This window comes from Columba livia, chromosome 19 (assembly GCF_036013475.1).
Source record: "Columba livia isolate bColLiv1 breed racing homer chromosome 19, bColLiv1.pat.W.v2, whole genome shotgun sequence".
NCBI lineage: Eukaryota > Metazoa > Chordata > Aves > Columbiformes > Columbidae > Columba > Columba livia.
The window spans coordinates 4,060,478-4,075,348 of record NC_088620.1 but is presented as its reverse complement, the minus strand read 5'-3'; the positions used below and the strand labels follow the sequence as shown (position 1 = coordinate 4,075,348).

At 46.9% G+C, this 14,871-nt stretch overlaps 2 protein-coding genes across 8 annotated transcripts in view; one reads left to right on the top strand and one right to left on the bottom strand.

The window, feature by feature from the left end:
- The window catches only part of AK8 (adenylate kinase 8), a 70,666-nt gene extending 55,830 nt beyond the window's left edge, over nt 1–14,836 (bottom strand). Inside the window, exons 1-3 of one of the 4 annotated variants that reach the window (XM_065035747.1) lie at nt 14,309–14,836; nt 4,070–4,154; nt 399–448 (exon numbers count right to left, since the gene is read on the bottom strand). In XM_065035747.1, coding sequence (XP_064891819.1) covers nt 399–448; nt 4,070–4,154; nt 14,309–14,335 — 162 coding nt within the window. In that variant the 5' untranslated portion in view covers nt 14,336–14,836. Of the gene's footprint in view, nt 1–398; nt 449–4,069; nt 4,155–5,381; nt 6,449–6,514; nt 6,739–14,308 lie in introns of those variants that run through there. The other 3 variants (XM_065035746.1, XM_021280025.2, XM_065035748.1) reach the window with 3 other exon arrangements.
- Nucleotides 6,741–12,382, top strand: SPACA9 (sperm acrosome associated 9). 4 transcript variants are annotated; one of them, XM_065035753.1, is made up of 5 exons: nt 6,743–6,898; nt 7,516–7,671; nt 10,038–10,240; nt 10,706–10,853; nt 11,413–12,382. In XM_065035753.1, the coding sequence occupies exons 2-5, from the start codon at nt 7,528–7,530 to the stop codon at nt 11,422–11,424; spliced, it is 507 nt and encodes a 168-aa protein (XP_064891825.1). In that variant the 5' UTR covers nt 6,743–6,898; nt 7,516–7,527; the 3' UTR covers nt 11,425–12,382. The 4 variants fall into 4 exon arrangements, with proteins under 4 accessions (XP_064891824.1, XP_064891825.1, XP_064891826.1 ...); XM_065035754.1 differs by having other exon boundaries at nt 6,744–6,898; nt 12,317–12,382; XM_065035752.1 differs by having other exon boundaries at nt 6,741–6,898; nt 10,706–12,382.
- Nucleotides 14,837–14,871: the final 35 nt, after the last annotated feature.

The window sequence follows — 14,871 nt, the reverse complement described above, 5'->3', positions numbered from 1 at the left end:
GATTAAGCAGTACCAGTGGACATGAGGGACAACTGACCACGTAAGTTAAGCAATTCGCAATATGGGAATACCACACATGTGTGACTACAGTACCTCTCCCGGCTTAATTAGTCCTGCTAAAAGGCTGGGAAAACATGGGAGGAAAAGTTCTGTCATGTTATCACTACCAGTACCTGAGTGAGTTCTCACACAGCTCACTCCAACATTTCCATGTAACCTGCAGTGTAATAAATATACAGGCATATCCCTTGGAAAGCCACCCTTCCACTGGCCTTGTGCTCTTCTATCACTTAGATGATTCTGAACATTCTTATCCCAGAATAACATCTTCACAAGTGCTGAGTGCAACAGAAAGTACAAAGGTAAATGTATTATAACACCGAAGGCAGCACACTTACAACTGTCGTTTTGCCAGAAGCAGCTGGACCAAGTACACAAATCCTTGGAGCTACGAAACAAGAATAAGTGAATGTAGAGATGCAGAAGAGCAAAAATCCCAACCAGTTTCCCACTATTGAATTGCATAACACAAAAGTGTTCACAATCAAACAACTATTTCAGTTGGAAATCTGCCTGAATGGAGATGCCAGGACTGGGCTCCACTGGGGAAAGGAAGAAAGAGGAAACACTAGGTGCCAGCTGGGCCTTCCTTTAATCTCCATTGCCAATGAGATTAATACTCTCACTAAATATGCCACGTAAGCACATATATACATATACCTATATGTATCTCAGTCTTCACAGAATCACAGAATTGACTGGGTTGGAAAAGACCTCAGAAATCATCAAGTCCAGCTCTTGGTCCAACTCCAGTCCATTGACTAGACCATGGCACTAAGTGCCATGTCCAATCTCAGTTTCAAAACCTCCAGGGCCGGTGAGTCCAGCACCTCCCTGGGCAGCCATTCCAATGCCTGACCACTCTCTCTGCAAAGAATTGCTTTCTAATCTCCAGCCTAAATTTCCCCTGGCAGAGTTGAAGCCCATGGCCCCTTGTCCTATTGCTGACTGCCTGGGAGAAGAGCCCAATCCCCACCTGGCTAGAACTGCCCTTCAGGTAGTTCTAGAGAGTGCTGAGCTCACCTCTAAGCCTCCTCTTCTCCAGACTAAACAAGCCCGGCTCCCTCAACCTCTCCCCGTAGGGCTTATGCTTAAGTCCCTTCACCAGTCTTGAAGGGACTGATGAGGATTTACTGGGAACACGGGTCAAAACAGAGGAGGGATCTACTCACCCAAAAACCTCTCCAGCTCTTGATAACCCAGGGAGACACAGAGTCTAATGGCAGCAGACAGGGAAGGATGTGAAACGTATTTTTATGAGCCCTTCCATGCACTTAACAGTTATTGGGCAGGTGCAATTTTAAAACATACATGAAACCCAAATTACAGATTCATCTTTACAAAGTTATCTGACTTGGAAGGTTTAAGGAAAACTCCCCCCTTATTGGTTCTTGCAAGTGCAACAGAACTAGTACACAATGTAGAAAAATACTTTAAAAGGATACATCAGCTGTTTTTATCACCTAATTTCTTTCAAATGTAATGTGATTAAATCTTAGGGTGGTGGGGGTTTTTTTTAATCTAACACCTTGAAACTCCAGCCCGGTACTTAGGAATTATTTATAAACAGCGTCATAAAAGAGCGCTCGGGTGCCAACACTAATCAACTTCTTCAAACCACTTCAAAGAAAATCAAAAAACCTTTCCATCCACAGATCCTTTTGAGGTTTAACTAGGAGCGTGATTTAAAATTCACAAGAAAACCCTTAGGTATTGAAGCTTTAATACACAGCTTTCTTGGACAAACGTTTGATAAAAAACGAAACATACCATTATATACACCATATCATGCTTTAATATTGCCCAGGGCTACTGTAAATGCTCACTTTGTACTAAATCTGGTTTTCTCTCTGCTTAGTGGCTGGCAGCAGATGGGGCAGCGTAATTCACTGATTTACTCATTTGCACACTTGTAAGACTCCTCTAAAGCATTTTCCCTAAACATATGACACAAGGGCACAACCAGGACACCCCTGTGTGTCACGTTTAACCCCCTCCCATCAGTATTTAATACTGGAGGGCTGAACCAGCAGCCAAATGAAGTCAGAAATATCTAGAAAATGCCTTTTTCTTCAGTAACTTATCCTGTTTCATTCCATGTTTAGTCTTGATGGCACGTTACAGGATTTATTCTTCCAAGTAAAGCGAGTTTTAACATTCAACCATTATTTTAGTAATAAGAAAATTAACCCTGGAGTAACACACAAAAAAGCTGGAGACACTGAGTTCCATTTAAGACCAAAAGATTCAATGATTAATATTAATGCGACAAAATTAGCTTAACTTGTAAGGGAAATCCTTTGTCAAATAGGAAAAGCACATAGTACAGAACATGATGAACATTCTTGCAGAACTTTTTCACATTCTTCGGGGGTTTGGCTGTAAAGGAAGAACTCCCAGAAATGCCCCTTGGATCCTCAAAGCTTTTCTCATTAGCACAAACCAAGATACACTGTAGAAAACCATCATCTTTGTATATGAAAGAATTATTAGTCTTTGTGTGTTTAAGGTTTTTAGAACAATATTTCAGAGCCTTAAGCTCAAACACGCAGCCGCACATTTGACCTGCGAGATTTTCGAGACGGTTGTAAGCTACAATCATCATTAAGACTTGTTTATGTTTTTAAGAGTACTTTAGATGCTATTATTAATTAAAAAGGTGTTCTAACTTCACACCTGGGATAGATGCAACGCTTCTTTTCCACACATCTCTGTTTGAAATTTCCTCTAGGGCTAAAACTGTCTAGCAAGGCAAGATCATGAAAATTCATCACTCCACTGATGGCTCTAATAAGGTTTTTTTTTCCCTTCTAAATAGTCAGCACCTTCTGCCATGATCAAAAAATAAAATCAACTCTGCTACAGATTTCTGTTACATTATTTTCCAAATAATTTATTCTTAAAACAACATTCGGGCTTTAATTTTAACTGGAGTACCTTTCCTTTCTTAATAGTTCTTTCCAGACCCAAAGCAGATGCGTTTTTTCTTTGACAAACAGCTGCTGTAGTTCTACCTTTAGGCTCCAAGTCATGAAGCGGAAACCTGCCTAATTCTGTTCAGATAACACTGCGGGGCTTAAGGGCAAATGTTAGCTCAATGCAAAGAAATTTTATCAAACTGCATTAAATTCTTCCCCATCTTTTCCACGGGTCTATAAGGCAGATTGATTACTCGTGCTGCCTGCGTGGGAAAAGGCTGGACACAATTTGCAGGATTGGATTTGTTCTTTGCCTCATATTTAGCAGCATTTCAATCAACACCCATCTGATCAGCACCACTAAGAGCTCACGCACCTCTAGTGATAATGATTTCATTGACGCCGCAGCAGAATTTTCATAATGGTTTACTATGGTTTTAAAGAAACATCAAAGCGCCGTGACACCAGCTACCCCTGACAGCTCACGCAGAACCGAAATTACAGTTCAGTTGTGCATATCCAAACCTAATCTGCCTAAGGGTGAACAGTTTGTAAATCAAATAATTTGATTGAGCCTACACGCTTTTATTGTGCAGAATACAGGCTTCCCATTCAATTTGCGGGGTTTCGTTAGACACGCGAGCTCCCTGTTCCTGCAGCCGAGATGCCGCTGAGCACTGCAACTCATTAACAGCAGCGAGTAACGAACTAATCAAAACCCAGAGAATCTGCCAGCCCAGGTAGAATAGGAAACCAAATTTACACCTGACAAAAGGAGTAATTAGCGAGCTTAAAGACAACAGGAAATATCAGATGGGGCACAGAACACATTAATAATTGATACACTAGAACTCTTTGTTATTCCCTTAGAGGGTTTCATTGTTATAACTGTTAAAGTGCATTTTTTATTAGATTACCCACTAAAAAAAGAAATTAAAAGCATCTTACCTATAACTATTCCAAAATGCTCACCTTTTCCTATTTTTTCCCCCCTCAAGACACAGTCTGAGAAGTTTTATCCGTCGCGTGCCGACTGACGCGCAGCTTTAAACAGGAATTGAATGAGTTATGGTGTCTCGGTTTGCACTTACCATCTGCGTTGTTTTGCTTCAAATGGTCTATCAGAAACTGAATGGGATCATCTGGCTTATGAATTAATAGTTCTTCAACCATGTTCTGCAAATAAATAGGACAAAGTCAGAGGAAAATGTAATGGAGCTGCGCAGTCATATTGTATTTTTACAGTGATGTTACAATGAGGATCTTGAAGGGTTTATAAATGTCTGTTTATTTTCTCAAGGCCCCATTTGCAGACAAAATTGAGACTAAGGAACCTATTTTAGATGCTAAAAAACTAAACTAAAGCATGGTCAGAAAATTGCCAATTACAAAACCCCCAACCTATTTGCTTTGGCTTATTTGTGGCACATACAGACACCAGAAAGGTTTGGCTTGAGCAGTTGGTGTCGGTAACAGTTGAGGCAGCACTGACATAAAAACCACACGAGGAGTTTCAAAAGCAGAGTGAACTTCAATTAGCGTCTGCAGGGCAGGTTAAACCCTCTCGACCACGTTCCCGCAAGTTTCCGAGCAGCCAAGGGAACTGCGGAAAACACAAAACCAACAACCAAAGCAGCACGTCTCACTTTTGGAGCTGCACTCGTCTTCCTCCTACATGAAGAATAAAGGAGAGGGGGAAAGGCTTAGAGCATTTCCTTGAACGTCTGCTTGGAAGCACGTTTTAATCTGAAATGTTTGATGCTATACAGGGTCTCGCGTCAGCTCCCACCGACAGCCGTGGGGATCGTGTGCTGATTCACAGGCAGGGGAAGGACCGACACGGAGGTTTTCTCACCAGACATTTCAGCGCAGCCCAAAATTGTGCAGTTAAAACTAAACATTAATCAGCAACTAATGTTCTGCCTTAGATTATCTACTAAAATGCTCGCACTGGAACAGGACATCTTTTCCTAAAGATCAGCCATAACGCTAAGATTCGCAAGTAAATTCCCTGAAGTCTGTGTATTCCATTAAATTTTATACTCTAAACAAACTGATCGTCTTCTATTGGTGTGCTCTGTTTTCTGTTTTATCCACTTCATTAGAATAATTAAAACACTGTTTTGTTGATAAACTGTTTCACACTGCAGTTCTGTGCTTAAAGGTCTGAGGAACACAGAGCATGAAGTATGAAATTTGTGTTTTAACTGCAAGTTGATTTAAAAATTATTACTTTCCAGCAACATTTATTTAAACTAAGAAATCAGGATTTGGCAGTACAGTTATCAGAAGCTTGAAAAACAACAAACCTAGAATATTTGGTCTCATTACAATGCAAAATTGTTCAGGCCAACACTAATTGATGCTTTCACTGTTTCATTCCCAAATCCTACCAGCACTTACACACACGCTTCATGTCATCCAGTTTAATTTCACACCAGCAGTTCTGTTCATCTCTGGGGGAGGTTCATGGTTTGGGTCTCATGCTTTAGGTTTCACATTTGGGGTTTTGTAAACATTTCGAGTTGAGGACAATAACTTCAAGCTGTGTTTGTTTGCACCGTTATGTTGCTACAACAGAAGGTAAGCACGAAAACAACCCTCTGAGTAAACGCCACAAGCAGTTTATGTAACATGAGGTCCTGCAGCTGCATTCAATGCCTCGTGGCACTCAAAATATGGTATTTCCATTAAAAAAACCCACTAATATTACACCACACTGATGATACTAAATGGCCTTGAAGTCACATGAAAAGAGAAGAGAGAAATAAAGAAGGAAAAAAAGTATTTGTGCGTTTTCCAGTGAGATTTGAAGAAGTTAAAAGGCCTTATGGCACAGAACGCACAGTTCCGAGTTAGTACGCAGGAGCGTCTCTAACAGGTTCTCACATCCGAACGGCACCAGAGTGTTTAATCCCTCACACAAGCTCCACAAAAGGGCTTTTTCCAAACGTACAGAACAAGGCAGGGAAACCCGTCTTGCTATTTACCGAATCCCCACGCTGTAAGAAGCGCAGTTCGGTGTACTTTTGACACACGCCTCCGCAGAAACGCCCCGACAGCAGCAGGAGGAACAACCTTAAGCGGCTGGTGCGGATACCGGGGGAACCGCGCCCGGTACCGGCGGAACCGCCGCCCGGGGCTCCCGCTTTCTGTCTGTTCCTTCCTCCTCCTCCCTGCCCGGCCCAGCGCGGACTCACCACCTTCCGCAAAAACTGACAGGCATGAACCCTTGCAAGCGCCAGGCTATTATTAAAATAAATTAACTCATTAAGAGAGTGCACGTTCCTTCAGACACCCGCCCGCTCGTTTCCACAGGAGCCCGGTACCGGCTGCGGGGGGAACGGCCGCGTCGCTCTTCCCCCGGGAACCTTCCCCATGGCCGGGCCCGGCTCGGGGCTTCCCCCGGGAGGAAACCGGAGACCCGGGGCCGGGTGCCCCTCACCGCCCCCCGGGCCTGCCAGGCCACCCCCGCGCCCCGGGGGGGTTGGTGGGGCTTCCCCGCGGTGCGGCCGTGGCGGGCACGGCCCGTTCACCTGCAGGAGCCGGAACAGCTCCCGCTCCTCCGCGTAGGCGCCCACCGGCGGCGGCCACGGCCGGGCGGGGGCGTCCATGGCCGCCCCTAGCAACCAGCTCCGCCGCGTTGCGTTGCTAAGTAGTGCGTCACCACCCCGCGACGCGGCGAGGCCTCGCCCCACTCAGCGCTGCGGGGCGCGACCGCCGCCGCGGTCACAGCAACGGGGGGGTTGGCGTCATTGAACGGCGACGCGCCCTAACCCGGGGGTTGCTAGGAGACGGCGGCGCGGTTGCCGGGGTGACAGCGGCGCGGCGGGAGAGGCCGCGGGGGAGCCCGGTCGGCCCGCTCAGCCGCTGCCGCTCCCGCCGCTCTCGCCGGGGCTGCCGCCCCTGCCCGCCCGCCGGTAGGAGCCGCAGGGCTCGCTGGGCTGCCGGGGGCGGGCGGGAGCGAAGGGACGAGGCCCCGGGCAGCAGGACGGGGCTTGGGGGGCCGGCGGGTCTCCGGTGGGGGGTGGAGGCTTCAGGCGAGGCTGCCCCGGAGCACAATGTCAAAACTGGTCACAAACAGCCCCTCGGGCGGGCAGGGATGGGGTTAACCACGGCCCCCCCAGCTCCTCCAGCCACCTTCCTGGAGTGTCGGAGTTGTGAAGCCACTTGGGCAATGGTTTTACACGGGTAAGAGCAGCCATCGCTCCCCTCGGGCCTTTCGTCGCGCTGCGTTTGATGCATCGCCACATTATGTTTACAATAGACCCACTAGGGTTTATGGCATCTGATTGTCAGTGCTCCCCGCTGGGTTCTCTGCCTCTTTTTGCAGCATCATTACTACCTCATTGACTTGCTGTTTGGGGCCCTGGGACTGCAGAGCTTTAACACAATATATCTCTTCTTTTTTTTTTTTTTTTTAAGTTTTCTACTAACCTACACATTTCCAACTCGAGTGAAAGACAGAGTGACATATGTACAACTGCATCATTTCTAAAAAGTAGCTTCTTTTCTCTCCTTCTCTCCCAAAACCCAGGAGGGAGAAAACATGAATGAGGTAAAGGAGGCTCTAAGAAATATAGAACAGAACTACAAGCTCTTCCTGCAGCAGCAGTTCACGTTTATCGCGGCGCTGCAGCACACCCGAGAGAACGCGCACGACCTGATCAGACCGGTGGCGAGCATCAGCCAGGTACAAAGCGCTCAGCACAAAGTTCTCTGCCGACGAGAACAGGGACCAACACGGCGCTGTCGTGCACTTAGGTCTAGTTCAGGGATGAATAAATGTTTTTACTAACAGAAGATGCACAAAAACTCTATAGTGATGTTGGCGTGTAACTCTGCAAACCGGCGGCAAAAGATTAAGCAGGGAAGAGAAGTACCTGTTGTAGGCTTTCCCATTTGCAGAGAAGGAATTTTATTCCTGAGCATCAATTTATGATTTGGTTTAACACCAACATTTTGCTGCTGAGGCATAGCCAAAAATACAGGCTACAAGAAAACAATCAAGCCAACCTTCCTTCCCCAGCCACACGTGGAATCTGTAATCCTTAATGTGTAGGAACCAGCATACGTGGCTCTTCCCCCTGGTATCGGTGCTGCTGTATCTTTCTATAGAGCTTATTAAAAATAATGGCTGTGTTACCGAGGTAGGATGATGGATGGAGGGCTGAAAGTCCCAAGTGAGCGAGGGGTTTTCTGGGCTGGTAAGTGAATTGTCTTGGAATTTTTATAACATGGGATATTTTAAGTGGTGCGAAGAACTTAGAGCACTGGCAGACAGAGAGGGAAGTAAAACCTAAAGGAAATTGGAACTGTGGATGCGAGACAGCAGAACTCAGGCACAAAACCCAGGTGGATGCCAAAGCCAGAGTGAAAACCAAGCTGTTATTTGGATTAGGACACAGAAGTGAGCTGGTTGTCTTTTCTGAGGGCTGACTCTCTAATATAAGGGCTTTGCTCACGACATCGAAGAAGATCGAGACAAATGTAATGCTGAACCATTTTTTTCCAAAAATAGGCATCGAGGTTTTAGATAACATTATGCTGGTTTAAAAACTGCCAATATTTTTGCGATATTAAGCAATTCTCCTATTTTAAATTTTGCATTGCACAAGAATAAAAGCAACAGATGCAGAAATAGGTGTGCGCTCAGCCTGCAGCTGACCTGACTGCCAGCTTTCCCGGAGTGCAAACACAGAAACTAGAGAAAAATATATATATTGCACCTAGCTGGGAATCTGGCTGCATTTCTAACCCATAAAGCTGCGTGTGGCAGCTGATTGTGTGTTGAGTGATGACATTTCTCAGAGAAAAGATGACAGCACAGGCAGGGGAAAGGTGGAAGAGTGCGCTGTGGTCAGGCAATGGCAACAGCTCCTGAAGACTTCGGGATGCAGCGGGGTATCAACTCGAAGCCCAGGTGGTTTTGTGAGACAAGCTCCTCAGTCGCTGCTTCAGCCAGAGACTCGGATCACCCAGCGTGTCCCCGCAGTGCAGAGCCTGGCGGTGGCCGTGACATTGGCCCAGCGCAGGGGCTTCTGTGAGCCCCCCGGCCACAGCTCCAGGGCCAGGACTTGGCTGACGCAGAGCTGGGCACCCCCTGTAAGCACCGTTCATGTCCTGGTTGTGCAGGTGCATTACCTCTCTGCTGTGGATGTAGACAACAAGAAGTCCTGTTATCCCACGGGTGAACATCCAGGCTAAAATGCTCTTCGCTTTAGAACTATTTCAGCTCAGAGCAGCGATAGAAAATCCTGCCACTCACACGGACACAACGCTCAGCGAACAGTGTGGAAGGAGGAATCTGCACTGGAAATGGCCCCGTAGGGGGCATTTTTTCTTACAAACCTGCTGAGGGTTTGCCCAAGCGCCAAGCATGGCTTTTCTGTATGCAGGAGCTGTACCCATGTTGGAACAGCTACTTCTCGTCTTGAAATCTTACAGAAAGCACCAAAGGTGGTAGAGTCCAGTTATGGCTCAAACCAGCCACTCACTTAATCTCTGGGCATAATGTTTCATCATGCAACGCCATTTGCTCTAAGTAACAATGCGTTCAAGGCAAATAGGGAATACCATTGCTTTAACAGGTTAGTGAGAACAATTTAAGTTAAATGAGTTTAGTTTGCAGGCACATCTAGTGGTGCCGAGTAAAGAACCATGAAGAATGCACAATGCAAACACATCAAACCATTCCCAGTTTGCTCACTGCCCTGCACAGGCAGCCATGGCTGTGGCAGAGGGATCCCTGCTCGGAGCAGACACCAAACTCCCCTCACACTCGGTCCAGAGCGGAGCTGTGGCTCTGGCTGCAGCGTTCCTACACTTCTTTAAACAGAGAGGCAGGCTCCTGGTGTGCTGATGAGCAGATCCATCACCCCAGCCTTCTTCAGCAAACATCTCAGGCATGCTGTAGAAATCTTACTACCTGCCTTGGTATTGCAGTTTCCATAGTGCAGAGTCACAAGAGAAAGCAGCTTCTCATCACTAACCTAAGCAACTCTGCAGCATAAGTTATGTTAATTTAACACGCATAACCCTGTCTTTCCCCATGTCCAGGTACAGTCCTACATGGACCATTATTGTAATAATACCACGGACAGGCGCATCCTCAACATGTTCCTGAACATCTGCAGTGACCTAAGCAGGCTCTGCCAGAAGCTGGAAGCCGTGCATTCTGGTAACAACGTAACCAACGGCATTCTGGAGAGATGCAAGCTGCTCCTGAGCCACAGCAACGACCTGAGCGCCATCCGAGCTAAGTAGGTCTCTCCATCAGCTTCGTTTCTTTGAGGTGATTTTTGGTGCTGCGGGACTGTCGTAAAAAGACAGATTCCCGCTTCTCCATCAGCTCTGTTATAGCCTCCACTCACAAAAAGGGGGTTGATTTGTCTATTTGATCATTTCACGGATGCATGGAAAGGCACATACAGGCAGGTGAGACCCCTGAAGTCCCATGCAATGCTCAGGCAATTACCTCCACCTCCTGTGCTGTGTGTAGCTCATTTCTGTGCCAGCAAGTGTCTCTTGACCTCTCCCAGCCCCAACCCAACAGCCAGGGTGCTGTTTGGCATGACTTGTTTCTCAAGGTGTAATTCTACCTGTGCCACATCCTATTGCTGTCTGTCCATTCCTGCTCTTGCCAGGGGCTCTCAGGGTGACACTGTGGGCTCTCCAGGGCTGCGTTCCTGGGACTGCTCTGCCAGTTGTTTCCTTCTGTCCCACAGATACCCTCATGACGTTGTGAATCACCTGAGCTGTAACGAGGCAAAGAACCATTACGGAGGTGTGGTGAGCCTCATCCCTGTCGTTCTAGACTGCATGAAGGAGTGGGTGACCCACACCGAGAAGCTGCCACAGCGCGTGCTGCAGAACGTGAGTGGTGGAAGTGCTGTCTCTGAGAAGAGGGCACCCCAGGACGCACCAGCTAGGGCGGCCCCTTCCCAAACACCGCCTGCTGTGCACCTTGGAGCCCAGACCTCAGCTAGTAACAAAGATAATGTAGTGGTACAGGGGAGTAAACGTGTCTGGAAGAAGCTGAATGACACAGAAAATGACAGGGAGAAACTTAAGGGTCCCTGGAAACCACCGGGTAGACATGCCTTTTAGAGGATCAAGGTTCTTCTGCTTACCACCTTTAATCAGGTGGCTGATTAAAGTCAGTGAAATGAATACTAGAGATCCTTCCTATCCAAGTCCTCTTTCTGAAGAGTTAGCCCTGTAAGCCAGCCTTGGACAGACGCAAACTTCCCTCCCTTGCTGATGTTTCTGCTCCTTAATGTCATATCCCAACAGAAGCAGCTGTAGCACTGCAGCCGGTCCCTTTGACCAGCACTGCGGTGAGAGCAGGGAACGGTCAGGAGCAACCAGGTTCTCATCGCACAGATACGAATCGTGGGCACGATACTTGAAATATGACTTTACGCTTTCTCAGATTTCTTTCTGAGGAACATCTGTCCGAACACTCACTGTCCGAAGATGGAGGTGTGAAGAACCTGCATGTCTGAAGGACGCGATGCAGAGCAGCAACGGCTGCTCATTACGGATTCAGACGTATTTGATGTTTAGACTTGTCCCTAAAGTTCCTTCACCCCCATGGAAATTGCCCAGTTGTTTGGAACAAAGAATCACAGTTTACAGGACACAAATATCTCCCTCCCATGTCACTGGCTACAAGAAAGATCATTGAGGTTTAGCTGCACCAACCCTGCTCTGCTGCATCCTCCTTGCAGGTTCTCACACCATTGCCAGCACCTGCCACTCAGAACATCTTCTCTTACACCCATTTGACTCCTTTGCTGTCAGAGCTGGAGATGTAAAGGATGTAAACTTCATTTTACACTTAGTTTGGTGTACTAACAATATCCAAACTTGAATAAAAACACCCCTGTCCTCCCCAGAGCTCTGCAAAGCTAACCAAGTCATTTTCAGTCGACGTGATTCATAGGAATCTGGTGGGAGCAGAGAGAAAGCTGTGGCCATTATCAGATGTTTTCTTTTCAAAGTGCAAGTGAAAATGTCTGTGATTTCCCTTTTGGAGATGAGAATCCGGCTTGCCTAACTTTCAAGGGTTATTAGGCTTAGATCATTAAAACTGTGAGGCATTTGGAACAGTCTCATGCTGCTTTCATACCAGCACAGTGACTTTACACCAGTGCTGACAACAGCTTTCTTTCCAGCCTGCTCAGGAAGGGTCAGAGCCACAGGCTCTCCCCATTCTCTGGAGCAGATACACGTTTTTGGGGGTGTTTTTAGTTGAAGCACTGTTAATTACAAACCGAAGATCTCAATGATGCGGTGCCTTCCCTGTATCTGACTGCTCTTTTCCCCTCCCACAGGCAAATTAGCTCCTGTTCTTTGCTTCCTGCTGGAAGACACTCCTGAATAAACTATTTCCCCTTGCACGCCTGGCTCAGTCTGCTAAAATTGTGACAAAGTTTTTGCCTTAAGATGGCCAGATTCTGGCAACAAGCAGCCAAGAAAGAGGGGAGAATTATCAGAGGAGAGAGCACAGGAAGGAAGGATAGCTCAGATGAAATGGATTCTCAGGATCATGTTTTCCTCACATAAGTCCACACTTTCTTTTGCTCTTTTTCCCCTTCCCCTGTGGACTTGTGCTGCAATGCAACCCAGCTGTCTGCGCTGGAGGAGAAGCCTATTTTCAGGAGACATCATGATCCAACTAAATGGAACCTTGGTGAACTCATCAGGGTGACAAATCCTGCCAGGGCGATGTGGAGACCCGCAGGTGCTGCTGGGGCTCAACGTGGGGCTGCTCAGTGTGCCCGTTCCGCTCTCGGGCTCTACTCGAGAGCCCGGCTGCAGAGGCGGAAAAATCAAAGCTGCTCACAGCTGCCCTGTTGTGTTTGATGGTGCGAAGACAAGTGTCCGATGATGGTTGCTGTCTTGGAAAGTTTTTCAAAACAAGTACACATACACAAGTACGTGGGCTAGAAGTGCTGGGGACACCAGGGATGCTATTCCCAGATCTTGTTTCCAACCCTGTCATATAGTTTAAATTTGAGCACACAGGCTGAGACCAAAATTATCCTCCAGTTTGTAGTTCACTTTCAGCTTTCATGGCACACAGCACAGCGCAAATTCCTCATCGGAACAGTCCCACATTGTTGTCCATTCGTACTTGACCAAGGCTACGATACACACGAGAAACACAGTTCCCAAACCTTAATACTAATTTCTAGCCCAGCCTTATCCTTTCAATCAGTTTTAAGCAGCCAAAGTTTTAAGACACAAGCAGAAAAATGAGCGCATAAATCTTGCAGTCTGAGGTTTGGTAATGACATGACCAGCATCTCTTGGAAGACGGCAAAGTTAAGGCTCACAAAAACATCTAGACAAATTACTTAATTTCCATACAAGTTCTCCTCTTCCAGAGTGGATGGACACTTCAAAAGACAAAAAGATACAGCAAGAATTGTTTTTCTCCACTACAAATCAAGCTGTTTGAAGAATTTACATAAACAGGATGTAAATGCCAAACACAGAAGTGCAATAAAGTTCTACTTTAGCCTCTGTGAGCATAAAATTGCGAGATACACACTGAGAAACCAGGCAGGGCACCAAACTGACTCACCTAGAGATCTGTCAGTTAGTCCAGGAAATAAATGCTGCTTTTTTGTTCAAAGAAATAGAAATACAGGCTGGTAGGAGATGATCTCAACAGAATCCTGGCATCTGTAGGCTGTAAATTACCTCTGTGCTCCCCTTGATTCAGGTAAGAGTCAATCCAGGCTTTTGTCAACCTGTAACCAGGCCAAAATATTCTGTACATTAAACACCTGGCTCCAGCATCTCACACGCTGAGAGGATGGAATTGTAGAATCGTTTTGGTTGGAAAAGGGCTTTAAGATCATCAAATCCACCCATTCCCCCACCCCTGGCACTGCCCCATGTCCCTGAGAACCTCATCTCTGTGCCTGTTCAACCCTCCAGGGCTGGTGACTCCAGCACTGCCCTGGGCAGCCTGTTCCAATGCCCAACAGCCCTTTGGGAAGAAACTGTTCCCCAGATCAACCTCAACCTCCCCTGGTGCAACTTGAGGCCGTTTCCTCTTGTCCTAGAGGTGCTCATAGCTCAGACCCCAAGAAGATCAAGTGTCAGGGATGGTTGGGGGCTCTTGCAGGAAGGGAGGAGGCAATTCGAGGGGAAACTCAGCATCCCACAGATCTCTCAGCATCCCACAAATGTCATCAGAGCCAATGCAGAGACAAGTGGCGGCTTCGCGGGGCCTCTAGTGGCCGCAGCCTGGAAACACCCCATTAGTGACAGTGAGCGAAGGCTCCTAAAAGCAATTTTTGAAAAGTTCTGACCGTCGTGCTGTCCTGCCAGTCCCACATCCATAGGGGCTTTTTAACGTCTGTCACACGGAACGAAACTCGCAGACGCTGAAGCCCTGGTCATTTTCCCAAGATGCATAAGGCTGCCAGTCTGGAAAAAAAAAACAGAACAATAATACAACCTTAACCTACCAGGTTAAAGTAAAATGGCCCCAAAGTCCCCCTTGGTTTGAGAAACTGCCCCCCCTGCATGAGCAGTGATTCTTGAGTGAGGTACAGAAGAGAAGAGCACATGGACAAGGGCAGACGGAGCTTCTGACACTGTCGCCAGCTTTGCAAACAAGTCTTTGACATTTGGACCTATCAATTTGTCTAATCACTGTGTAGTCTCTAGGCTACATGAACAATGCCATACAGAGAGCTCATACACAGATTTGCAGCACTGAATTGTTTGCAGTTAATTTATGGATTATACCGGGATGTTGTCACGGAGTTTGTTGCTCGCAGAGGAAAAAAGGCTTTGGCTCCACGCAGAAAAACGAGCTTCTAACAAAGAACCCAGTGCAAAAAGGGGCAGAACCACTTATCTGCTCTGT

Coding starts and splice junctions, on each gene's coding strand:
- SPACA9 (XM_065035752.1), top strand. CDS start 7,528: ATGAATGAGGTAAAGGAGGCTCTAAGAAATATAGAACAGAACTACAAG. Junction 7,672..10,037: donor CGGTGGCGAGCATCAGCCAG/GTACAAAGCGCT, acceptor CCCCATGTCCAG/GTACAGTCCTACATGGACCA. Junction 10,241..10,705: donor CTGAGCGCCATCCGAGCTAA/GTAGGTCTCTCC, acceptor TCTGTCCCACAG/ATACCCTCATGACGTTGTGA.